The sequence below is a fragment of the Rhinolophus sinicus genome, linkage group LG15 (genome assembly GCF_036562045.2).
Source record: "Rhinolophus sinicus isolate RSC01 linkage group LG15, ASM3656204v1, whole genome shotgun sequence".
Lineage (NCBI taxonomy): Eukaryota > Metazoa > Chordata > Mammalia > Chiroptera > Rhinolophidae > Rhinolophus > Rhinolophus sinicus.
The window spans coordinates 39,385,162-39,409,977 of record NC_133764.1 but is presented as its reverse complement, the minus strand read 5'-3'; the positions used below and the strand labels follow the sequence as shown (position 1 = coordinate 39,409,977).

At 53.5% G+C, this 24,816-nt stretch overlaps 2 protein-coding genes across 12 annotated transcripts in view; one reads left to right on the top strand and one right to left on the bottom strand.

Moving 5' to 3' along the window:
* Positions 1 to 13,035, bottom strand: part of CARD14 (caspase recruitment domain family member 14) — a 29,973-nt gene extending 16,938 nt beyond the window's left edge. For 7 of the 11 annotated variants that reach the window (XM_074319910.1, XM_074319915.1, XM_074319914.1 and 4 more), the window contains exons 1-6: positions 9,963 to 13,035; positions 8,316 to 8,767; positions 5,133 to 5,311; positions 3,055 to 3,285; positions 1,748 to 1,885; positions 473 to 798 (exon numbers count right to left, since the gene is read on the bottom strand). In XM_074319910.1, coding sequence (XP_074176011.1) covers positions 473 to 798; positions 1,748 to 1,885; positions 3,055 to 3,265 — 675 coding nt within the window. In that variant the 5' untranslated portion in view covers positions 3,266 to 3,285; positions 5,133 to 5,311; positions 8,316 to 8,767; positions 9,963 to 13,035. The remainder of the gene's footprint in view (positions 1 to 472; positions 799 to 1,747; positions 1,886 to 3,054; positions 3,286 to 5,132; positions 5,312 to 8,315; positions 8,768 to 9,962) is intronic. The other 4 variants (XM_074319912.1, XM_074319911.1, XM_019735583.2 and 1 more) reach the window with 4 other exon arrangements.
* A 41-nt stretch (positions 13,036 to 13,076) lies between these two features.
* EIF4A3 (eukaryotic translation initiation factor 4A3) lies at positions 13,077 to 24,082 on the top strand. Its single transcript, XM_019735665.2, has 12 exons — positions 13,077 to 13,329; positions 15,836 to 15,908; positions 16,888 to 16,954; positions 17,366 to 17,428; positions 18,108 to 18,240; positions 18,467 to 18,547; positions 19,593 to 19,734; positions 20,103 to 20,241; positions 20,816 to 20,931; positions 23,231 to 23,338; positions 23,433 to 23,560; positions 23,711 to 24,082. Exons 1-12 carry the CDS (start codon positions 13,161 to 13,163, stop codon positions 23,725 to 23,727), a joined length of 1,236 nt encoding a protein of 411 aa, XP_019591224.1. The 5' UTR covers positions 13,077 to 13,160; the 3' UTR covers positions 23,728 to 24,082.
* Positions 24,083 to 24,816: the final 734 nt, after the last annotated feature.

Sequence of the window (24,816 nt, the reverse complement as noted above, 5' to 3'; positions counted from 1 at the left end):
GCAAAAAGCAAATGCCAGCATGACAAGGAACGAATATCCACAATATTTAAAGAACTCCTACAAATCACTAAGAAGATAATAATCCCCAAGAGAAAAATGAGTAACAAACATCGCTGGGGTTTGAGGAGGGCCTGCTCATCACACCCCTGTTCTCCCGCCGGAGTCCAGGACCAGCTGAGAAAGACAAACGAGGAGCGGACAGACGTCTACCATCCCTGGGGTACTGACAAGGAGACCCACCACTACAGAAGAAGCCAGAACCCCAGATACAGGCAGGTGGGCCTCCCCACAGTGGGCACTTCACAGACCAGCCAGCCCACGGGCAGCTCCAGGGCAGGGCGGGCTCACTGCCACATGGGCAATGGGAGGGGTGCCTGGAGGTGGAGGCGAAGGGTCAGCGCCCTGCAGGGGCGCCGTAGCCAAGGCTCACGGGGCAGCAAGTGCAAAGGCCCTGGGGTGAGAGCGGGCGTACCTCCTCCTGCAGGCCGCGGCAGCGGGTGGCAGCCAGCTCCTTCTCCTGCAGCGCGTTGCTGTAGCGCAGCGAGAGGTCGAGCATCTCGTCCTTGAGCTTCAGCACCTCGTGGAAGTGGGCGCTGACCTCGCGCTTCATGCGGCCGTGGTCGGCCTCCAGCTGGCGCAGGCTCTCGGCGTGGGCCTCGGCCTGGCCCAGGCGCTCCTGCAGCCGCCGGCATTGCTGCAGCAGCGCCTCCTTCTGCCCCTTCTCCTGGCTCAGCTCCTCCTGCAGGCTGCTGATGGCCCCGGCCAGGCACTCGGTCAGCTTGGACGTCTCCATGAGTCCTGCAGGAGAGGGGCCGGGGCAGGGGCAGGGCGGCCAGGCATTCACACCATGCCCTCATTCCTTCGCCTCCAAACCTTTGCTTCCTGCACCCAGACTTTCAAGAGGTCTCCTTAAAGGCTTCCAGGCTCAAGCAGACTTGAGATTGTGATACAAGGACTACCCGCTCTCAGCTTCCCTGTGGGACCCACTGTTCAAATCCAATCACCCCGCCATCAGGCCAGACATGCTCAATGCTAACGCATTTTAATGTTGTCCTAACGAAAACATAACCGGGAGCATAAATCTGTATAACAGACTCGAAATAACGTGAACATGGACTGAGGCCACGCTGGCAGAAATGTCCTCTCACCCAGCCTTCAAGCGACATGTGTCCTGCTCCTCTGGAAACCCGAATCTTTCACCAGCCTCCTCGCCGCCCCACCCAAGGGAGGCTTCAAATTGCTCAATGAACAAAGATGGTCTTATCTCCCCCCAAGTGGAGTGGACCTGTACTTGGCTGCTGAGCACACGCCAGCAGGCTGCAGACACCTCTCTGTCTTCAGGCGGGGGGTGTGGGGGGCCTTCCTGAGGGTCAGGCTGGGCCCAGGGCTGGGCTGGCCCCTAGGCCTCCAGCACAGGCCCCCAGGCTGGCCAGCTCAGCAGCTTTTCTAGGGAAAGGACACTTCCCTCTGCCTGTACCTCTCACATGCAGATCCCACACCCCGAGAGGGGTCTCCTCTTGGTGCTGGCTAATCGGGGACAGATTTCCTTTTAGAGCCCCAGGCCCCACTGTGGTTAGTGGGGGTTCTCCTCACCCCCAAAGTGCTGAAGCACAGGAATGGGAATCTCTGCCTGAAGGCATCAGGGAAAGCGTCCCGAACACCACGCCGGCAAGCGGACCCCTGAGGCTGCCAGGAACCAGCGGCTCCAAGGAGCCCCTGCCAACCTGCCTGGAGGCCGAGCCCTCACCACTGAAGGCGCTGAAGTCCACGTCGGGCTGCAGCCCGGTGACCAGGGTGTAGACGTCGGGATTGTGGAACTTCAAGCTCTCCAGGAAGGCGATGGCCCCGTTCTTCCCGCGCGTCCTCAGCAAATCCAGCAAGTGCCCTTGGGGAGACAGCAGTCGGCTAACAGGCGGTGGGTGGGCTGCCCCGTGAGGGGGGAGGAGAGGGGAGAGTCCCTGCACACAGGGGAATCGGGAGCCCAGGGGAGGGGGCGAGCCACCACCCCCTCCAGCTCTTATAGGCCCCTTTCATTCATGTGGTGGCGGTCAGTCCCGAGAAGGGCGAGGCTGATGTTTACTAAGCAACTACTATGACCCAAGTGCTACTAGTTGGAGACAAGACTAAGGAAGGTGATCGCTGCTCTCAAGACCTCCCAGGTGCGTTATAGGTGGACACGAGCAGATGTGTGAGTACAAAGCTCGCAGGAGGAAAGATGCAAACAGCAGCACCCCAGGGCCCGGGCCCACCAGACCCCATGGCTCTCGACTTGGATTAGTAGCTGGGACTCACTTCTCCTGCATCTGAGGTTCATCAGGCAACAGGCACAGATAGTATCATGTCAGCAGCTGATACTATCTGTGCCTGCTGCCGGATGAACCACTGCTGGCTTTCTATGGCCCGGGCTTGAGAAGAGTATCTTATAAACAGAAACTCATCCAGTGCTCCTAATATCCTGATATGATGGAACTATGAGCGCCCCCATTTCTGAATGAATACGAGTCAGCTAGTCAGAACGCCAGGATCGGCTCCAAAGACTTCTGGAACGGGCTGACTCGTAGCCCCCAAGATATGTCTGCCTGGAACCTGTCAGTGGGACATTGTTTGGAAAAAGGGTATTTGCAGATGTGATTAAGTTACAAATCCTGAGATGAGCTCATTCTGGACAATCTGAGTGGGCCCGGAATCCAACAACAAGTGTCCTTATAGGAGACAGAAAAGGAGAGACACACAGAGGAGGCCGTGTAAAAAGGAGGCAGAGATTGGAGTGATGCAGCCACAAGCGGAGCAGGAAGAGGCAGCCCGGGTCCTCCCCTAGAGCCCCGGAGGGAACTGGCCCTGCTGACACCCTGCTTTCAGATGCCTGGCCTCCAAGACTGTGAGAGAATCCACTACTACCATTTGAGGCCACCCACTTTGTGGTCATTGGTTATGGCGGCCCTGGGAAACACGTCTGGAACGCGGGTCCCCTTAGCTTTGCAGCACAGCTGTGTCGTGCTGGCTCAGCAACGAGGGCCCCACTGGAGCAGGTGGGCAGGACGGGCGGGTCCTCACCGACACGCATGGCGGTGTTGGTGAATCTGGGGCTATACAGCACCTCCTCCTCGTCCAGCTGGCCCAGCACCTTGGCCTGGCGCAGGTAGGGGGTGAGGCGGCTGGGGCAGATGCTACGCACGATCTCCCAGCGGTGGCTTTCTGTCATGTCCCACAGCGTCTCCTCGTCCAGGGCTGTCAGTGTGGAGTCCGGGGGGCGCAGTTCCGCCATGACTGGGGCGCCTGAGAACCCTGGGCGGAGAGGGCTGGAGTCAGTGCCAGGGCTCGGGGCCCAAGGAGGTCATGGCATCAACCCCCCCACACACATCATTTGTAGGGAAGGAAATGGCCGATTTGGACAGGATGATGACATTGGCCTTGGCCCTGGTGTCCGTGACCAGCGGAGGGGCTCTCCATCCCACTGTTGATACTGAATCAGTCCTCCACCGAAGCAGAGCAGGGGCCGGGTTCCTTTTGGTTCCAGGAGATTGGACTTGCCTTTAAAGCACAGGCGCTGCCTGTGGCCCCGGGAACTGACTGGGGAGTGGGTCTAGACGAGGCGTTCTCAGCAGGGGTAGCACAGCCCCCACAGGTGGGGACTGGGTCTCGGGCAAAATTTCTTACCCGTCTGTGTATAAGCACAGATGTGCATAAACACAGACACAGCATACCTGAGATAGTAACGTTTCATGGGAGGGCAACTGGGGAAAAGGTGTCTCAAAAGGCTCCTTAGGGGTGATGGTGAAAGAAAGACTGCCCTAGAATAAATGTCAGTGTTTGGACGACCCATCCAGTAACCCAGCAACCAGAGGCAGCACCCACAGCCCACATCAGAGGGGTCAGGGACAATCGGTGGGAAGCAGGGCTGGGGAAAGGGCGCTGCCACAGAAAGATGCTGCGTGCACGTGACAGGGGTGGTACCCGTCACCTCCAGCAGCCCCAGGACACTCGTGCTGACACACTTGGGAAATGTGCTAGGACAATAACACGTTGCAAGAGCATATAGATAGAGGTGAAACTGAAACAAACCACTCTTTCGGGGAGGTAGTAATGGCCACGAACCCCTGGCTGGTGGGGGTGGGTTTCAATGGCCAGGTCTCTGAGGGCTGAGCTGCAGTGGGCCCGGGGCTCCCGGTCTGTGTGGATGAAGCCCAGCAGCAGCTCATCATCAAAGCCTGGAATGTCGTCTCTCTGAGGGGCGTGCTGACTCGTCTAGAACCCAAGTCCTTCGGGTGGGAGGCCCTCAGAGGGCTCCTGCCCAGCCCCCCACCCCGGGGCACGCCCGGGTGCCCCCTGCTTTGTAACAGTCACCTCCACAGCTTTGTTCCAGTCACATTTATCTCCACTCCCAGCCCTGGTACAATCGTTAGCCTATCAATCCATCCAAATAATTCTAAAATGTTTTTAAATGTGGACTGTTTCAAGCAGTTTTAAAAAGTCCTGCCCATGGTGTAACAAACACACACGCACCCAGGACGCAGACTCGCCCCATCTTAACACTCTGGGCTCGAGGCTCCTGCGTAAGGAAACGCATCCGCAGAAACGGCTCCGGCCCGGGCTGTCATCAGTCCTCCGCTCGCTCCAACCAAACAGCGTGGCCATAAACAACACACAGCGCTTGGCAGGACCCTGGATGCTGACAGCAACTCCCCACCAGCAGCATCTCTACTGCCAAGTGTGGCCCCGCACTTGCCAGGTGTTTGGGGGGCTGCAGAAACCTTGTTTACCTGCCCACTGGACTCAATGACAGGAATGAAGCACAGGTGCTTTGCTGAAGCGCCTGTGGATGGGCAGCGGGTTGTCTCTACTTTTCCTCCATCACACGCGTGATGGTCTGTGCATCTCCTCGGGCACAGCTGGGAGCGTTTCTCTCAGACCCCAAATTTCCTGTCATTTGCTTCTTTTCATTTGGGATGACAAATGGACTGACAGGAGTCGAACACCTCTTGAAGAGGTGTGTGCACTAAACACGTTTGAAAACCAGAGCAAATCAACCCTGTAGACTTTGCAAAATGGGAAACGGTCACTGGCGGGTCCTTTCCCTGTGGACAGCCCCCGCCCCCAGTCCACCAGCGGCCCGGTCCACAGCAAGGACTCACTGAGACGCTCACATCCGGCTGTGCAGGGACTTCAGGTGTGGCCAGTGCTCTGTTCTCTGTAGGCGGCCAGGAGGACCGGGTCAGAGCAGGAAGAGCCTGCCAAACCCGTGCTGATGTGAACTGACAGCTCTTTCACGCCGTGTGACTTGTTCCAAAACTCAGACTTCAGGCACCAAAGACTAGTGCAAGGGGATAAAACAAAGGTAAACTCAGATCCAGGAAACAGCTGGACAGACCTCTGACACGTGTGGTCTGCTCAGGAAATTAGAGAAGCTTCCTCAGCCCTAGGAAGCAGGTTTCTAGAGGGAAACTAGGCTCTGAACCTCAGGATGCCAAGGAGAGTTGGCAGGTGCAATAGTCACCAACGTGTCACGGCTGGGCACCCTGACAGGTAGCAGGGACTGTAGGCAGGGGGCCACCTTGTGTCATGGCCGGGAGGCAGGGCTGCTATCTCACGTGAGGCTTGTCGATTTTACATATCTCTGACTTGTCCAGCTTCATAATCTCTTATCTTAATCCGAATGGGGATTTCTAAGGAAGTAAAAGTTCTTGCAGTTGAGAAACATTTATACTGCATTCAACAATTCCGTGATTCTTTTTAAAATAACTTTAAATTTAAGTAAAATTAAAATTTTACTTTTAAATCATGTAGGACGTGATCTTATTTTTGTAAAATAATGTTAGTGTACCTATCTCTCTAGCAGTCCCTCAGTCTGTATCCTTACCCATCCAGCTGTCTAATCCGTCCATCTGTCCATCATTCAGTGTGTGCATGCGTGTGCCAAATTTGTGGGGGGGAGACAGAGAGTGCGCACTCAGATTCTGGAACACTGTTCACTGATGCTAACGCTTGTTATTCGTGATGGTAGAATTTTAGGAAATCTGCTTTCTTCTTAAATCTGGTGTTGATTAAACTTTTCTGAGTGTGCGAGCACAGATTCAATGAAACCATGAAGTCACTGTCTCAGAAAACAATACAATTAATTCAGTTGATCAACAGGCAGAGGAAATGGACCTGACCCAGAGGCGCTATCATTGATGTACCATAAGCCCATCGGTCCCTTCCTGTCCTAGCATGCTATTCACAGTGCCCCCCTTTGCTCTCACAAATGACACAGTTTGGTGACCGTGTATCATAGACAAGGCGGCATGTGCACAGAGGCCCAGCCCCTCACGCTGTGGTGGGTACAACAACAGAGTCGTCACCTCTGGCTTTTCCCTCAGTCCCACCAGGAGACGCCAGCCCTAAAGTATGCAGGGCCCAGGTCAGTCTAGTTGTGGAGGGCACAGCTCAGTTCCAAGTCCAGTCCCAGTTTTCAATCTTTAGTTGCAGGGGGCGCAGCCCACCATCCCATGTGAGAATTGAACCGGCAACCTTGTTGTTAAGAGCGCGCGCTCTAACCAACTGAGCCACCCAGCCGCCCCCGGGACAGGATTTCTTAGCCTTCCACTTAATAAAGGAGAGTGCAACATCTTTATAAACCTTTATATTTCCCCCCAAGTTTCTCACAAAACATCCACTTAAATATGCATCAAGCCTCAGCCTAGAAGTTCAAAAACAGATGGGAAATACACTGACCCTGGACTGTGACCCCACCTTCCTTTGATGGGGGTCCATGGCTCTGAATCTGCTTGGGTCCAAGGAGTCAGTAACCATAAAACTCAGGCTCACAAAATACTAATTCCATGTTTCCCCGAAAATCAGACCTAGCCGGACCATCAGCACTTACGCGTCTTTTGGAGCAAAAATTAATATAAAAAATTATATTAAAATAAGACCGGGTATAATATAATATGACATAATATAATTAATATAATATAATACAACGTAATAATATAAAACATAATACCCGGCCTTATTTTAATATAAGACTGAGTCTTATATAATATTGGGTCTTAGATTAATTTCTGCTCCAAAAGACGCACTAGAGATGATGGTCTGGCTAGGTTTTACTTTCGGGGAAACACAGTTTTTGTTTTTAGCAAATTACACCTGGCTTGCTCTCAAGTATTATATTCCATAGTTGCCAAGGGGCCACGTGGCCAGGCCCAGTGATCAGGACCGGCGGGGAACTGCGTCCCACAGCCCTGCAGGAACTTTGGGTGCCTTCCCAAGGCGGGTCCAGGGGTGACAACGTGCTCTGGGAGGGTCTTCTGGTCCGACTGCTCCCCCCCTCCCCTTGCCTCCCATGGAAGGTCTGATAGTATTTGGCTTTTCTCAGACCCCCACCAATCAAAGTGAACTCAGAAAGTCAGGGCCAGTTCAAGACAGAAAGTGCTCCAGGATTTTCTAAATGCCAACCAACTGCTCCTGGCTCCTGGGACCCCCAAAGCTACACTGGGGCTTGGGTATAAGTGGGTGGGGCCCAGGAGCAGCCACTCTAGCCCATTCCTGCAGTGAAGCAGCTTGCAGTGCACCCCGAAGGGCAACACAAAATACGGCGGTTTCTTGGCAAAAACTCAGCCCCGATTTAAATAGGGGTGAGTCCCAACAGGAAAGCAAATTTAGCCCACAGACCCCTAAGGACGCTCTTCCTCTACAGCCATTCTAGGGGCGCCTAAGGTCAGAAGAGGCCTGAGCATCTAGATGGTGGTCCTCGGCTTGGGTCCCTCCCACGCCAGCACTGGCCATACCTTAAGGCTCAGTTTTCTTGCCTTTGAAGTGGGCGAAGGAGAAAATACGTGTACACGCACTCGTCCGCACGGGACTCCAAAGAGGAAGGAATGTGTTAGAGGAAGTTAGGGGAGTTGATGATCCATAAATATGATGGGAGAGGCAGACGGCACCAAGCACAAAGGGAAGAAGCGCTCCCTCGCACCCTCGCTCAAATCCACACCAAAGTGCCACTTTGTGTCTGGCTGTGCCCTTGCCGCCAAGAGCAGGCAGCTGGTTGCACTCACTTCGTACCTGAACTCAGAAACCCTCCTTCCCTTTCTTTCGCCCTGGGGCAACAATGCTGAGATCAGAGTACAAAACAGTGCGTTCCTTCATCCATCATGGCCCAAACTGTCTTTCATGAAGGTGGGACTCAGCAGCCAATGTCCATGCAACTTAACCCAGCAAAATGTCCACAAACCAGGCACCACCTTTGATGAGGAGGAGGCCACCCCTAGCACCCCCCAACCCCCAAGGACAGCTCTCAGCGCCATCCGGGCCTGCCCACCCGCCCCTGCTATGCTGACCTGCTCTCCTCGGCCGGGACTCCATGCGCTGACTGTCCTCGTGCTCCAGGAGGACGACTGACTGTGTCACAGTCTTGGCTGAGAAGCAGAGGGCAAGCAGGTTTGACAGGCGTGTCTGTCCGGCCCTGCCCACGGAAGTGATGCCCTACACGGGGCCCCCACGCATCCCTGAGGCCCCAGGACGTTCCCACAGCAGGACTGCCATGTGCAGAGTTCATTTTGCCATTGTGAGAGCCATGGGAAGCTTCTGGAAATGACCGCAGAAGGTGGTGACTGACAGGATGGTGGACAATCGTAGCGTGGGGACGATCCTCCTTCCTTCGTGAACAGTCAGCCGGGTTCATCAGAACCCCTCAGGGACAGTGCTGGGACGAGTGGGGTCAGTCCTGGAGACTTTCTTTGGTTCTCATGATTGAGTACGGGAAGTATCTTAACAATTCCAGCGGATGCACCTGAAATCAGCATTTGATGACTACTGTTTAGATTCAGATGCAGGCTTGGTTCTTCGACCGTGTTTCCCCGAAAATCAGACCTCACCGGACCATCAGCTCTAATACATCTTTTGAAGCAAAAATTAATATAAGCCCCAGTATTATATATTATTATACTATACTATATTATATTATATTACATAAGACCCAGTCTTATAGTAAAATAACACCGGGTCTTGTATCAATTTTTGCTCCAAAAGACGCATTAGAGCTGACGGTGTGGCTAGGTCTGATTTTCGGGGAAACACGGTAGGCTAATACACGTCCAGAATCGGATCACTGCTTGACACATGTATGGCTGTGCCCCGATCATCGATCATCACCGACCTGTACCCCTGCAATGACCTCCTAGCTGCTTCCTCCCATGCCCCCCAAAACTAGTTCTCAACACAGCAGGCAGAGCAATCCTCTTAAAGGGGGAGTCCGATCATGTCTTTCCCTTTGATCTAGAAGCCCCCAAGTCCTCACCATGACCCAGACACAAAGCCCTGCTTATCTTGTACTTGATGGCCTCATTGCCATTCACCACTCCACACACAGGGGCCTCCTAGCTAGTCTGTGAATGCTCCATGCACACTCCTACCCCAGGGCCTTTGCACCTGCAGTTCCCTCTGCCTGGAATGCTTTTTCCCTCACCTCCTTCAGGACTCCACTCAAGGGCCACCTTCCACAGAGGCCTTTCCAGGCCAATCTATTTAAAATCATAGACTTCCCACCCTGGCTGTCCCTCCACCTTTCCCTGACTTATTTTTCTGTATTGGACCCATTGTTCCCTGACATATTACATATCCTAGTTCTTTGTTTGCTTCTTGCCCTCCTCCCCACTATGAGCCTGTGACCTCCAGAGGACAAGAATTCTTGTCCTTCCTATAGCAGAGCCAGGCCATCTTTTACACCGATTATCAGAACGCATACCTGTTCCCGCAAAGAATGCACCCTGAAGTGGCTGCTGTGGCAACTACTGTGCATTTAGACTCCGTCTACTTGTCTGTAAGACCTTTCCTGATCTGTCCCTGTTCCCTCCTCCCACTCCCCACCTTGTCTGCGTTCATGATGCCACAACCACCCTGGCCTTGTCCTTTGACGTGCCAATCCCCTACCCCTCTGGGGAGTCTTCGCACTCTGTCCCTTCTCCCTAGAACTCCACCTCCCCCACCTTGTGTTTTGGTGGCCACCTCCGCTCACAATTCATATGGCACCTTGCTCCAGCCACCTGGCAAGTCAGCAATCTTCTAAGTCTCTTCCACTTTGCCTCGTTTTGTTTGCAGCATACTGGCTATAAAACCTGCAATTATTTTACTGTTTTGCATGTTTCGTTGGGCTTGCCCTGTTCTGGAACACAGGTTCTGTGAGGGCAGCCCTGTCTGCCCTTTCTCCACCCAGCCTAGCATCTCAGAGATGCTGTGTGCACATCTGCTGCCCTGATACTGGACGCCAGCAGTGCAGGGTCAGCAGTCCAGTCTGGTGGGTTCAGGCGGGGCTTCGTCAGGTGCCCGCCTGGTGGGTGGGTTAGAGAGGGCAACACCTAGAAAGAGTCTGCCATTGAGGACCAGGTAGTAGGTGGGGTTTCTGGCAGGAAGGTGCTCTTTGGGGACAGCCCCTTGGATCCAGGATGTCAAGTCCCATGGTGATGACTCATGGAAATCCCGCTCAGCCCAGCCCTACAGCACCACACCGAAACCTCTTCCCGCCCCTGGACAAGGCCAGCCCCCGTCACTGACTGCACTAGGAGTCCGGCATGGGCCAGGGAAAGAGGCAGGTCAGGAGGCGCAGCCCAGCGTCCCCCGTCTTCCCCACTGCTCTGGCATGAACTCAGGCCCCCTCCAGCGTCCCTCCTGTCCTCTTGCCCCAGACGTCCAGGCACACCTACTGTGTGCTACAGCAGTGATGGGGAACAAAACAGACATGGGTCCTCCCTGAGATTAGTCTAATCAGGTGAGATAATACCCGGCCCCAAATATAAAGGGTGTGGGAGGTGAAGCGCAGGAGACAGAGTCTATTTGGGGGGAGAGGTCATCCCCCCAATTAGACTGACCCGAAGGAGGACAAAGATGAAGTATGCATTGTTCCCATCGCTCCAAGAGCACCGTCCACCAAGAGACTGACCTGACACTCACGCCACCACACAGCTTCTGTCATTTTCATGGACTCTGGCCTGGAAAGCTAAAAGGTTATTAGCCCCAAACCAAAGGAAGAGACCCTTAAGAGGTGTATTCAGATACAACGAAAGGGACTTTGCCAGGAAAACGGCATAAAATACCATAAAAGTGTGAAGGCAAAAAATAAGTGTAGGTGGATCCTGAATAAGATAAAAATTCCAAACAAAGTGCCGACGAGGCCGTCATCCTCTCGGCACCAGAAGAGTGCAATCATTTCTTGCCCTCCTCTGACGCCAGAATTCCTCAAGTCAGTAACCCTCAATTCACTCACCCCCCCCCCATGCTTATTTTACACGCGTTAAGTACTTAGGGCAGCAAGGCCAATCGGAATATCATATAGAATTTAAATGTTTCCCGTTGCTACATTGTAAGAGTAAAAAAAACAGGTGAAGTGAATTTACGGAACTCAGCATATCTAAAATGTCATTTCAACATAATCAATATAAAAATTAGGAATGAGCTGTGACTCTTTTCAAACAGCCCTAGAACAAGAACACAGCTGGCGAAACAGGAGTGTGCGCCGCCTCAGAGAAGGCGTGGGATGGATGAGCCCTCGTGGAGTGAAAAGGCCTAAGAACTTCTATTTAAAGTCTAAGAAAGAAACTCGGCTTTATAAACACTTCCTGTGTGATTAATGCTGGCACCCGTCCTAGGTGCGTTTCGCAGGCCAATTACCCTGTAGGAAGGGCCTCACTCTGGCGCCGGGTGAGGGCTGACGAGACGCCCTCACTCCTTTGCTGTCAACCTGTGCAACCCACTGCACTGCCTGGTCTGGTGGGTGAACCGAGCATTCGGCGTTAGTTACACTCGCCTTCACCAGGGAGGGAGTCGCGCAGTCCCGGGAGGAGGCCCTGGGTGAGGCCGCGCCCAGGGCCGAGCCGGAGTCAGTGAGGAAGGACAGAGCTGGCGGCGTGCGGGGTCCCTTTCACAGGGTGAACAGTGTTCGTGCCACAGGGGACACACCAGGCGGCGGAGCCGGCTCTGCAGCCGGAGCGGAGGGTAAGGTGGCACCACTGGCAGAGGCACAACAGGTGCACGTCGTCCAGGGCGACACAAGGCCGTGGCCTCCGGGGCTGCGCTTCTGCAGGTCGGAATTTACGGCGGGCTGAGTGGACACGGAGCTGCAGTCACACGAGGGCGCGTCCCCATGGTCACGCGGCCAGGCCTGGAGTCCTGGTGCGAGGACGTCGGGGACCCGCACCGTCCGCACCCCCGGGCGTGGGCCCGTTCTCCACACTCGGCCCCGGGCCCGGGCTTCCCTTAGGGGTCAGAAACCGTCCACCCACCACAGCTGGCAAACGGCCGTCAGTCACCCCGGTTTCCCAGAGGCGGACATTTGGGGCGAGGGTTCCCACGGTGGGCGGCCGTGTTCAGGCCGGAAGCGACACCGCGTCTTCAAAGCCACCTTGTCCTGCTCCCGCCTCGCTTCTCTCCTCGGGGCCTGGGCGGTGTGTGACCTGGGGCCGGGGAGCGGCGCCCTGAAACCCCTTGTCACCGACGGGGCGCGGCCTCGTTCACCCCCCCCATAAAACTCGTCCCCTTTGCTGGGGGGCCATGACCTTTTCCCGCCGCCCCAGCCTGACCGCCCGCAGCCCACAGCCCAGTCAGTTCTAACACCAATCGCGGTCCCCCGCGACCCCGTCCTCCGCGGCGCCCGGCACACGGGCCTTCGGCGATGAGAACCAACCCGTTTCCCGCGTTGTGCCCGCGCCCTCCGGCCCCGGCCAGTGCCAAGGTCGGAATAAGCGCTTAAACGGGGGAACGTGCGCACTGGGGGGCCCTCGCCCCGGCCGCCACTTGAGGCAGAGCCGCCTGGGGACTCCATTCGGAACAGGGGCGCCCGGGCTCGGCCGGCGCGGAGGACGCGGCCACGGAGCCACCGCCGCCTCGGCACGAAAGCGTCTTCCTCCGAACTCCCGAGGCCCCACCCGTCGTGAGATCCCGCGGGAGTTGTTTGGCGCGAGATCATCCGAAACTCCGCCCCTTTTCCTGGGGCGAGCAACGCTTCGGCGTCGCGGGACGAGGAGCTCCGCGACCCTGCTGAGGCGCGGCCCTGACGCACGCCCGTACGCACGCTCGTACGCACGCCCGTACGCACGCCCGCGCGGTGACGTCAGTTCCGGTCGGGGGCGGTATCCGGCCCTCTTTCCGCTTTGCGCTGCCGCGCGCGCTCTGCACTCAGCCCACCCGGGATCATGGCGGCCTCAGCCACGATGGCCACCTCGGGCTCGGCGCGGAAGCGGCTGCTCAAAGAGGAGGACATGACCAAAGTGGAATTCGAGACCAGCGAGGAGGTGGACGTGACGCCCACGTTCGACACCATGGGCCTGAGGGAGGATTTGCTGCGCGGCATCTACGCCTACGGTTAGTGGGCGCAGGCCCGGGGCGCGGGCGGGGAGGACGGGGAGCGGTTGCGGGGGCGCGGGCGGGGGCGGGGAGGCGAGGCGGGGAGGGAGGGGCCGGCCCCGGACGCCGGAGGTCGGAGCTGAGGCCCGGCGTCGAAACCGAGGCCTGGGGCCGCCGACGGGCGACCTCCGACCCCCGCACGCCGTTCCCGCGCCGCGGCCGTGCGGTCGGCGTGTTGTGCTCGCTGCGGAGCTCCGTGCCGGCTCCTCAAGAGCTGCATGGTCTTCCGGGCGTTTCAGAGTCGTTCGTTCAGCCGGTGCTGCCTCGCGCCGCCAGGTGTTGGGCGCAGCGCTGCTCCGGGCACCGGCGTTAGCAGTGAGCCGGGCACCTTCGTGCCCTCTGGGCGCTTAAGTCGTATTTGCGACAAGGATAGCACGTAGCCCAGGTCGCTTCAGGTAGCGAAAACGGCTGTGACGGAAAGAACGCGGGGCGACTGGAGTGTGACTTGGGGAAGAGGGACATGGACTAGAGCTAATAGGCGAGGAGGCTCCCAGAAGGAGTTGACATTGAGCTGAGACCTGGAGCAGGGAGCCCGTTATGAGAAGACGGTGGTGAAATTGGGCAGAGGGAGCAGCTGCTGACGCCAGGGCCCTGCATCCCTGAGCGGGGCGCAGTCCGCGGACAGGAAGAAGCCTGCAGTCCTGGGAGCCCAGGGATGGAGTTGGGAGAGGGGCCAGGGGCCAGCTTTTGAGAAGCGTCAGGTGAGGTGATAACACGTTTGAGTTTTGTTTCTAAGAGCAGTGGGAAGCCATTGGAGGATTGAAGCCAGGAGCTGACGCAGTCAGACTTGGTTACAGACGTTATCCTGGGGTCTGGGTTTGAGGGGAGGTGGGGCAGGAGAGGGGGCAGGGTGAGGAGTTCGGAAGCTTTTGCTCCTGGCCAGGGGAGAGCTGATGGTGTGGTGGCGATGGGTGCTACGAGGGCGCCCTGCTGGGCCGAGTCTGGGCAGCAGAGGAAAGAGAGCATGTGATCCTGTGTTGAGCCGGTGGTTAGACACGGCCAGAGGAATGAGTCGCAGAGACCGAGGTTGGTCCTATTAGAACTGACTTGGCTGTGAGCTGCAGGAGGTCAGGCTGGGGCAGAGGGAAAAGGTCATGACCCCCCAGCAAAGGGGGAGGGAGTTTTATAGGAGGGTGAACGAGGCTGTGCCCCCGTCGGTGACAAAGGGTTTCAGGGCTCCACACCCCGGCCCCATGTCACACACCTCCCAGGCCCGCTGATCACAGGCCCTGAGGAGAGAAAGCAACACAGGATCAAGACAAGATGGCTTTGAAGATGAGGTTTCTGCTTCTGGCCTAAACATGGCTTAACAGACGGGTGATGCTGCCATTTGCTTAGGTGGGGAGCGCCTGAGGGAGGCAAAATCAGGGCCTCTGTCTAGGACATGGTGAACTTCAGGGGCCTGCAAGCCATCCCGCGGGAGATGCCCGGGAAGCAGGTGTCTAAGTGGGGAGCCCTGGGAAGAGGTGGGGTCGGGGGTGCTGATGGCAGTGGTCTGAACCTGTGCCTAACGCCTGGGACTGGGCCATCTTTTGTCCAACAGCCCTTGACGTCACCACAGTGTAGACAGAGCAGAGCAGGTGCTGAGAGGACGGCAGGTGAACTTGGAATCAGGCTTTGGAGTGAGGCTGACAGCCCTGCCGTAAAACACGGTTTTTAGTTTCCCGTCCTGTGCTTGGTCATCATGAGGGGTTTAAATCACCGATTATAGCTGCTTTAGTGTTAGATGGGAAATTGTACTACATTTTAAAGTACTACCACACTGGTTAAAATACAGTTTGGTACATGAGGTTTTGTTTACTTGGACAATACCTCTGTTCCTTCAGAATGGGCTCCTCCCTTGGTCATTTATCCTGCTGTGCAAGAGGGATGGTGGTGGTGCCTTTCCTGTCATCCCCGCGTCAGGACAGGGAGGAGCAGAGTGCTGACCACCCCACAGGGCCGCCGGAGCAGTAGCTTATGTGCAGTTGCAGACGAAGCAAACAACCTGCAGACTTAATGCTGACACGAAAGAGTGGTGGTTACGCCATTAATGAATTGATTTTCCTTGTTTTAATTCAAAAGTAACACAACAAAGAAAAGCAACGTAGGTGATTGTAATGCAGTCAGACAGCACAGAAGTAATTACCTGGGCTAAAAGGTGGGCCTCCCCCACCCTTTCTCCAGGAGCACCATCACCACCACTTTGTTTGTTTTCAACCCAACCAGGAGTCATTATGTTCTGCAAGGGTGTTCCTTGTACAGACGTACAAATAAGGCCCACGTCAGTCAGTATAAAAGGCCACTTCTGCCCAATTCTTTCAGCATCTGTTTCTTGAACGCTTGGTATATTGGACATGGAGTTAGGAGGGGTGGGGTGGGGGTTAAAAGAAGATACCATCTCTGTCCTAAGGAGCTTACAGTATATGGGTGTAAAGATGGGGGGCTAGTGGTTCGAGCTAATTTGTTCTGGTTTTCTTTACAGGATTTGAAAAGCCATCGGCAATCCAGCAGCGAGCTATCAAACAGATCATTAAAGGAAGAGACGTCATCGCACAGTAAGTCTGCTCGCACAGAGGGGTCACATGCTCGTGGTAAAGCCAGCTCAGGTGACCCTGGAACAACACGGGTGTGAGCTGTGTGGTGCCACTTACACGCACTTGTATTCAGTAAATACACTGAAGGTATTTTTCTCTCCCTTACGGTTTGTTGGTAACGTTTTCTTTTCTCCAGCTACTTTATTGTAAGAATATAGTAGATAATGTAAGGAACGCAGTTGTTTACGTTATGGGTAAGGCTGCCGGTCAGCAGTACCCTATTATAGTTCAGTTTTGGGGGCGTCCAAAGCTATACGTGGATTTTCGTCTGGGAGGGAGATTGGCCTCCCCAAACACTGCTGTACCAGGGTCAGCTGTGCACTTAAATGCTTCGGGGTGACTCTTTTTCTGTTTTTATAGATTCGTTAGCAACCCTTTCCATGACTTGAACCACAGGGTGTTTCGTTCTTTTGTTTTTATTTTTGTTTGCTATTCTACAAAGTTAGTTTCCTTTTTTTTTTCTTTTTGTCAGCTTTGCTTACCTACCAGTGGGCATGTCGCATTGTATACAATACTCTTAATAGCTTTATTCCCAATTTGTATAGTTTTTAAAGACTCATTTACCAAAAAAAAAGAAAAGGGAGAAATTAGAGGATGGTTTCGATCCTGAATGATATTTACAGGAAGGGGAACCCTCTTTTTCTGCCACCCGAGCACCTGTTGGCATTACAGATTCTGCAGCTCCGTCACCCTGATGCAAAAACCACAGCCACTGTCCTCGTCCCCTGTAATTTAAAAGTGGTGACACCATGCTGAGTCCCACTGCCTTGCAGTTAGGATCGCAGTTAAGATGTTGGTCTGTGTGGGGGCGCGGGGGCAACTGCTTGGAAGAAGCTGCCCAGTACTCCCACCCCTCGGAGCACTCTGGCAGCGTTGTGTGAATGGGGACAGTGGCATGTGGCCCTCGGTTGTAAGTCCCACTCGTCTGTTTTCCTAACAGGTCTCAGTCTGGCACCGGTAAGACTGCCACCTTCAGTATTTCCGTCCTCCAGTGTTTGGACATTCAGGTGATTTCTGCTCTGTGTACGCTTGGGAAAGACTTCCTTTTTCCCCCGTCACTGCAGTGTTCAAAAAGTACAGTTTTGATATGTCTCTGGTTGTACTGACTCAGCACCTTTTTTAGGAGAAAATTGCACACTAATATTTGAGCTTACTAACACATTACTATAAATTACTATTTGCTTGAACTGGGCGATTTTTTAAACTAGTGGAAATTCTTGTCTGCAAACTAGAATGCTGACCAGTCTGCCCCTTTATGGCTGGATTTGTGGTTTCCGGAACAGTAATTTGCAGTTAGCTTGGTTGGAAGTCAGCGGTATGGTTAACGTGATAATGTTGAAAACAAATCTGAGTCTGAATTAGCATCGTCTACCTTGAAAATACTGAGGAGTCTGTTTTCTGACGAATTATTTTACCAGGTTCGTGAAACCCAGGCTTTGATCTTGGCCCCAACGAGAGAGTTGGCTGTGCAGATTCAGAAGGTGAGACAGTGCCAGGGGGGCAGTGTCGTGTGTGTGTGTGTGTGTGTGTGTGTGTGTGAGAGAGAGAGAGAGAGAGACAGGCCCGGGGGCAGTGTCGTGTGTGCGGGAGCTGCTCTCGAATCCAGTCGGAAAGGACCGGCTGAGGGACTTCCTTGAATCCTGGTTTTCTATGCCCTCACATTGTTTTCCCTGACTCCTAACAGTTTGCCATAAGTCATTATATGTTATATGAGTCACTGTTTTGCATGAAGTCATTTTTAGTGTAGCTTATATGATTCCAATAGTTTTTTGCAGTCTTAGAATTGTAGTGTTTTTTCCAACAACAAAAAAATCCATTTTAATAAAAATAATTGTAACTATTTTATACGTATTGTAAACATTTAGGAAGGAAATACGTTAATACTGAGGGTGGATAGGATGATGAGTGTTACATACGTATTTTCTGTTATCATGTATCGCTTTTGGATGATAGGGAACCATTAACACTGCCTCCATCTCGCTCAGTGCAGAGAAGAGTATGTAGCAGGAGGAGGACCGGGCTCCTTCGGTGTAAATAGTGGCCTCCGTGCTTGCTGGGATCTTACTGGAATAGCAGTGACCTTTTTGGGAAACGCAGATGTTTCTGACCTCGCAGTGGCCTTGACGCAGGCCATGGCCGTGACCTTGTGTTTTAATCCAGGGCCTGCTCGCGCTGGGTGACTACATGAACGTCCAGTGCCACGCCTGCATCGGGGGCACCAACGTGGGGGAGGACATCAGGAAGCTGGATTACGGGCAGCACGTGGTCGCCGGCACGCCCGGCCGCGTCTTCGGTGAGCGCTTTGTCTGTGACAGCGCTGCTGCAAGCGGTAGTGTTTGTGAGCCGTGCTCAGGCGGTCAAGTTGTCCTCGGTGTCATTGCTCGTGGGGGCTTCTGCTCGCCGTCACTTGTGTATAGGACCTGGAGGGAAGGTCTCTGAAATGCTGCGCAAACCCGATGAAGTGGCTAGTTCTTTCCTCGTAGCTTGAGGTCTCATTATTTCAAACTCGAATTTTGTAGACATGATTCGTCGCAGAAGTTTGAGGACACGTGCTATCAAGATGTTGGTTTTGGATGAGGCCGATGAAATGTTGAATAAAGGTACGAGCAACAAAAGAATTAATTTTCTACCAACAAATAATTCTTTGTAAAATTGAAACATGGAGATAATGAAAGTGTTCTTAACATACTGTGTTTCCCCGAAAATAAGACCTGTAAGACCAGGTCTTATGTTAATTTTTGCTCCCAAAGACGCATTAGAGCTGATGGTCCGGCTGGGTCTTATTTTCGGGGGAACACGATAAGTAGTTTTTTCTTTGTGGGTGACAGTTTTGCCTTGGGGGCCATAGGAACATAGAGCCCGTGCTGTGGTCGTTTTATGGTCGGGTTGTGTACAGTAGCACTTCAACCCGCACAGATAGGACGCTGCTCTTCGTGTGCGGTGGTTGGCACAGGTGGCACAGGCGAGCAGCTGCGGTGCGTGTGGGTGGTTGAGGGGGTGTAAGTGGTATGCCAGTGAGCCGTGTTTGTGGCAGCAGGGCGCTCTGTTGTACAGATGACCCATCGTTTGTGTAACTTGTCGTTCTTTTGGTTATCTAGGCTGTTTTGTGCAGCCTGCACCGTATTATATCACGTAAACGAGTTGCCTATTGAACTGGAAGCTTTTTTATTGAGGTATAATTGACATATAACGTTGATAGTTTCAGGTGTACAACACAGTGTTTTGGTTTTTGTGGGAGACGTTAGTTTTTTTTAATTGGGAGTTTTTTTGGTAAAAATCCACATCTCTGGATTCTCTTAAAACGTGGCAGATAGGCCACGGGACACAAATCCTCACAGGGCAGCAGCAGCTGGCACTGAGTCAAGGCCACGTGCAGGCGCCTAGGTGTGGGTGACTCGGGGCTCGGGTGTCTTGCTTGTAACTGTTGGCATCCAGGACTCTTGGGGTGGGGACCCCCAGAGCCCACGGGGCGGGCAGAGGAGCAGAAGAAATATGTGGGATTGGTCGGCGGTGTGGAAAAGGTTCCTTGGGAGCTGTCACCTGACAGGCACAAGTCCGCATCTCACCAGATGTGAGTGTGGGCTGGGCACCTCCCTCCCGCGTGCACAGCCTAACCAGCTCCCCGTGTCTCGCCCCTCGCCCCAGGCTTCAAAGAGCAGATTTACGACGTGTATAGGTACCTGCCCCCGGCCACGCAGGTGGTGCTCATCAGCGCCACGCTGCCGCACGAAATCCTGGAGATGACCAACAAGTTCATGACCGACCCCATCCGCATCCTGGTGAAACGGTAGGGATCGAGACAAGGCCACGCTGGGCTTTCAAAACGTGAAAATTCTAATTTTCTTGTGTGGGGAGCCGGCCTCAGACCCAGTAATTCCAGATTTCAAAATCAGTTGACGGTGTTTGTTTATCAGTGTCTGAAGTCAAGTGAGTGTGCTCTTGTGTTTGGAACCACATCTAGGGCGGTAGCCGCTGTTAAAGGTTTAGACAGACCCAGAGCTTGGGCCCGTGCGGTAGAAGTGTCTTCTGGGAGGATGTGGCCGGCGGGAGGAGCGGGCAGGGGCTCACCGGCCAGCCTGGTGGGGCCGCCTGGCCTGCACACGCCCTCCGGTCTTAGTTGAACAAAGGATGACAGGATTTGTCTCTGTCGTCCAGTGATGAGTTGACTCTGGAAGGCATCAAGCAGTTCTTCGTGGCAGTGGAAAGAGAAGAGTGGAAATTTGACACACTGTGTGATCTCTACGACACGCTGACCATCACGCAGGCGGTCATCTTCTGCAACACGAAAAGGAAGGTGCGTGGCTGCCTCGGCTCTTTAATCGCGTGGTGAGACCCGACATCGGCTCTCCCCACAACTTGGGTCAGACTTGGCCGGGCCGCATGTCCGTGCTTTCGGCTCTGTGGGCACATGGTCTCTGTGACACCTACTCACCTCTGCCCTTTGGCACAAAGGTCGCCGTGGACAACACGTGAACAAACAGACGTGGAAGTATTGATGCTGGGTGTGGCTGGGTGTAGGTGGTCAGGTGGTCACACAGTCCCCCGGTGTCGCCGATCTGTGTGCAGGCAGAACTGAGAATCTCCAGCAGCGCCCCCGAAAAAGGAGGAGGTGTTGGGCCGCATTCCATAAAAGATGCAAATTCAAACTTCAAATAAGAATAGTGAGAGGGGTTTTTTCCTGGAGAGATTTACAGGGAATGAATGAATTAGGATCTTTGCCCCGCTGTGTGCTGGCCAGTGACGTTTTCTGCACGTCCAGTAAGGGTTAGTCCAAGTGGTAGGACACTCGATTCACGAGTGCTCGCATCAGTGCTGCAGCAAACTGCAACCCGTCCCGAGCTTCCGGTAGCTTCTGCCTTGATTTGCAGGTTGACTGGCTGACGGAGAAGATGAGAGAAGCCAACTTCACCGTGTCGTCGATGCATGGGGACATGCCCCAGAAGGAGCGGGAGTCCATCATGAAGGAGTTCCGGTCGGGTGCCAGGTGTGTGTCCGGGGCCCTCCTCTTCCTGTGCAGGTGGGGGGTCCCGCTGCTGTGATAGGTTGGGGTGATGACCAGCCTTCACGAGGCAGGCTGGTTGCCTCAGTAGGTCAGTTGCCTTGTGCAGAAGGGGTTTGTTTCTTTGTTTCCAAATAAATGGGGATTTTTTGTTTATCTTTTTGTAATTGGTTTTTAGCTTAATTCCACTGTGGTGGCTTCCACATGTGATTACGTTCCTGTGACCTGCCTGGTGGCCCGAACGCAGGGTGCTTTTACAAATGTCCGTGTGTGCTGCGTGCGCCTGGTAGATTTCAGTGTCTAAGTGTTTTTCTGACCGTCTGCATCCTTACCTTTTTCCCTCTCCCGTCAGTATTGACAGTGCTAGGATGAGGTTACTCGTCTGCAGCTCTGTCACATCTTGTTTATGGGTCCCAGACTGTGTGCATCCAGACTCAGAATGACTGTCTCTCTGGGGGATTTACCTCTTTTCACGGAAGTGTCTGTCTCTGTCTTCATAATGCTTTGTGGCTAAAATCCTGCTTTACTGATGGGGCCTCACAGCCTTACTGGGGTTAGTGTCTGTCTGCTTTGTACGTCTGTTCGGCCCTTAGGTCCTGTTTGTGACCTTAAGCTATATATGTACCTCTTGCAAGCGGCAGATGGCGGGGTTGGGTTTGGTTTTTCTTTTAGTTTTAATGATAATCACTGTCTTTTAATTGGAGTATTTAGTCCAGTTTCATTCAATATATGTAGTGATATATTTGGTTTTAAATTGACTGTCTTACAAATGGATCTTAATATCTCCTGTGATTCCTTTTTCTTTCTTTATATTGGGTTTTAAAAATTATATTCCTCTTCCCCAGGAATATGTTGGATTTCTTTATGTTATTTGATAGTTGCCTTAGAGAGGACCGTGCGGTCATCAGCACCCACCATTAATTGCGCTCGCACGGCTTTCCCTGATAGTCCCAGAACCCAGCCACCCCAAACCTCTGTGTGTGCATTTGTGTCAGTTTCAGACCCCACAAGGCATTTCCGCTTTATGTAACAATTCATTTACACTTAGATACGTGTTTGCCACAACTGTTACTCTTCCGTTATGTCTGACTTTCCTCGGGTGAATGTCCTTCTGCCTGAAGAGTGTCTTTTTTTATTTAGTTTGGGTCTGCTGGGAACAGCCTGTCGATTTCAGTCTGTCTGAAAATGTTGGCTTCATCTTGAGGAGTCACCCTGATGACTTGCTGAGATAGCGTCTAGGCTGGTCATTGTTTCTTTGTGACACTTCAATGATACAATTGTTTCTGTTGGGTGCTCAGCTGCCAGTCTAGTTGCCACTCCTGTAAAAACAGTGACTTTTTTGCTGGCTACTCTTTAGCTTTGTGTGTCTTTGTGTTTTCAGCAGTTTTTACTCTGAGTGTTTCGGTGTGGGTTTCATCTCCTGTGTGACACTTGCGTGATTTCTTGACGCTTGGCCTTGTCCCTTCGGTGTTCAGGGCCCCATTGTTGCCTTTCCCTCGGGCTCTAATCTGTGGTTAGGTGGCCATGACACCTGTGTGTTTTGAATGCTTCTTTCTCCTGTTCTCCCATCTCTTAACACTTTGAATGCTTCTAGACCAACGATGTCCAATAGAAATGGAATTCACACCATACATGTAATAAACATTTTCTGGCAGCCACATTAAAAACAGAAACAGGTGAAGTTGATTTTTAATAATACTCTGTTTAACCCAAGATAGCATTTCATTTCACCGTGTAGTCAGCATTACATATATTGAGCTTTGGGCTGTTTTATGGGGGCAGTTTTTGTTACTAAGTATTCGACATCCGGTGTGTATTTTCCACTTCAAGAACATCTCGTTTCAGTCCAGCCACATTGCAGGTGGTCCGTGGGGGAGGGGCTGGTGCCCTCGGTGTGGACGTGCGGGTCTGTGCCACCTCGCACTGCCCTGTGCGGAGGACGGAGTGGTGTGAGTGCATTTCAAGTTTGCTTGTAGACACTGAACACCGCACCCAAGTCACGAGGCTCCGTTCTTGAGTCTGGGCCAAAGTGCAGGGTCTTTCCAGTTAATCGTGTGCGCCTGGCTTTAGACACACTGTGTGCAGTGTCGTAAAAGGTTATCTGAGTGTGTTAGTCAGAAAGCGCACGTGACCTCACTGCCTGAACCTCCCCAGGGCCCCTTCAGAACAGCTTCTAGTGGTGCCGCTGGCAGTGGGACCAGCGTGAGGGTGACTCGGTGTGTTGTGGACGCGGCCAGTCCTTTATGACGGAGGCCGGCACCTCAAATGCCTTTCCTTTCTGCAGCCGAGTGCTTATTTCTACGGACGTCTGGGCCAGGGGCCTGGACGTGCCCCAGGTGTCGCTCATCATTAACTACGACCTGCCCAACAACAGAGAGCTGTACATACACAGGTACGCGCTGCAGGCTGCACGGCCTTCCCCGCGGGCTGGGCTCCTGCCCCCTCGTCTCTGCTGTGCTTACTGAAGGCATTCCGCTTTCTCAAAGGATCGGGCGGTCGGGTCGGTATGGCCGGAAGGGTGTGGCCATCAACTTTGTGAAGAACGACGACATCCGCATCCTCCGGGACATCGAGCAGTACTACTCCACCCAGATCGACGAGATGCCCATGAACGGTGAGCGGCGGGCGCTGGTCCCTGGTTGGGGCCCTCGAGGGGTTCTCCTTGTGTGTTTGTCGTTGAGAAGTCTGTTGTGAGCCTTGAATTAAATGGACATTTTCCTTGTGTTTGTCTTGTTCCTTAATACGTGTCTTCCTTTGCTTTCAGTTGCTGATCTGATCTGAAGAGTCTGCAGGCACTTGTGCAGATGTTTGGCCTTGCTGGGCTCAGAAAGGCCATGCCGTTGTCAAACGCAGTCCGTCGTGTAGTGGAAGACACAGTCTGGAGGGCGTGCAGGACACCGCCACAGGGTCTGTGCTGTCACTTGGAGTTGTGGAGGGAGCAGTTTTTCTTTGACGTGGTTGATTTGAACACTTTTCCTGTGTTTCTGGAGCTGAAACCGTTTTTGCTTGATTATGTCTGGTCAATATTAGGAAACTTTGTAAAACAGGAAAGTAAGCAGGGTGTTTTGTTGCCTTTTCTTACCACATGTAAATAATGCTTTGCTCTCAGTCTTTTTCATTAAACTTTTAAAACTTTTCCCATGTGCTCCCTAACTTTCTTAAGGTGCCACCAGCTTTTCTAGTAACCTGTACAACCGTAGGCAGGTCATTTCACTCCATTTTCTTATCTCTGAAACGGTGAAATGGAGGCAGGGACACTGCTTGGCTTCCCCCTCCCTGAATCAGTTGGGGTAAAGACTCAACTTGAGGGGCGGGGCAGGGTCTGCTTGGAAATACTTTAAAGTTCACTGCTGACTCAAAGTACCTGGAATTGTAGTTTATGGAAGGGGTTTCCTCTGACTTCCCAACGGAGGGGGACCACTTGGGCTGATACAGTGTGTTTAGGGCGGTGCCTCAGCTGTGGCAAAGCGGGTGGCGGTACCGCCCCGGCCACAGCAGTTCAGAATGCTCCATCTCCAACTAAGAAGGCAGCGGGCAAGAGAAGAGCCGTGCCTGGTACCTGCCCCCACTCATGCACGGGAGGGAGGGGGGAGGTGGAGGGCTGGGTGCCGTAGACACTTTGCTGTGGGTCAGCTTTGGCTCTGTGTGCCCATGTGCCAGCGGCAAGGTCCGGAGCGCTTGGGGAAGCTCTGGAGGGGTTCAAGGCTGGCAAGATTGATTCTGGGTCAGTGAGCGCCGCCACACATGGGGCATTGTCAGTGACTCGGGAGGAGATGACAGGAAACGAGGACGCCGAGAAGCTTAACCGACCTCAAATGCTTCTAGGAAAGGTCCCAGTTGGAAACAGTACAGACAGTCATGCAAATGTTC

What these genes read in the sequence shown, in the direction of transcription:
- EIF4A3 (XM_019735665.2), top strand. Translation starts at nt 13,161, where the DNA reads ATGGCGGCCTCAGCCACGATGGCCACCTCGGGCTCGGCGCGGAAGCGG. An exon ending in CACGCCCGGCCGCGTCTTCG is followed by an intron (nt 18,241 to 18,466) that starts GTGAGCGCTTTG and finishes CGAATTTTGTAG; the next exon opens with ACATGATTCGTCGCAGAAGT. An exon ending in AGAGAGCTGTACATACACAG is followed by an intron (nt 23,339 to 23,432) that starts GTACGCGCTGCA and finishes GCTTTCTCAAAG; the next exon opens with GATCGGGCGGTCGGGTCGGT.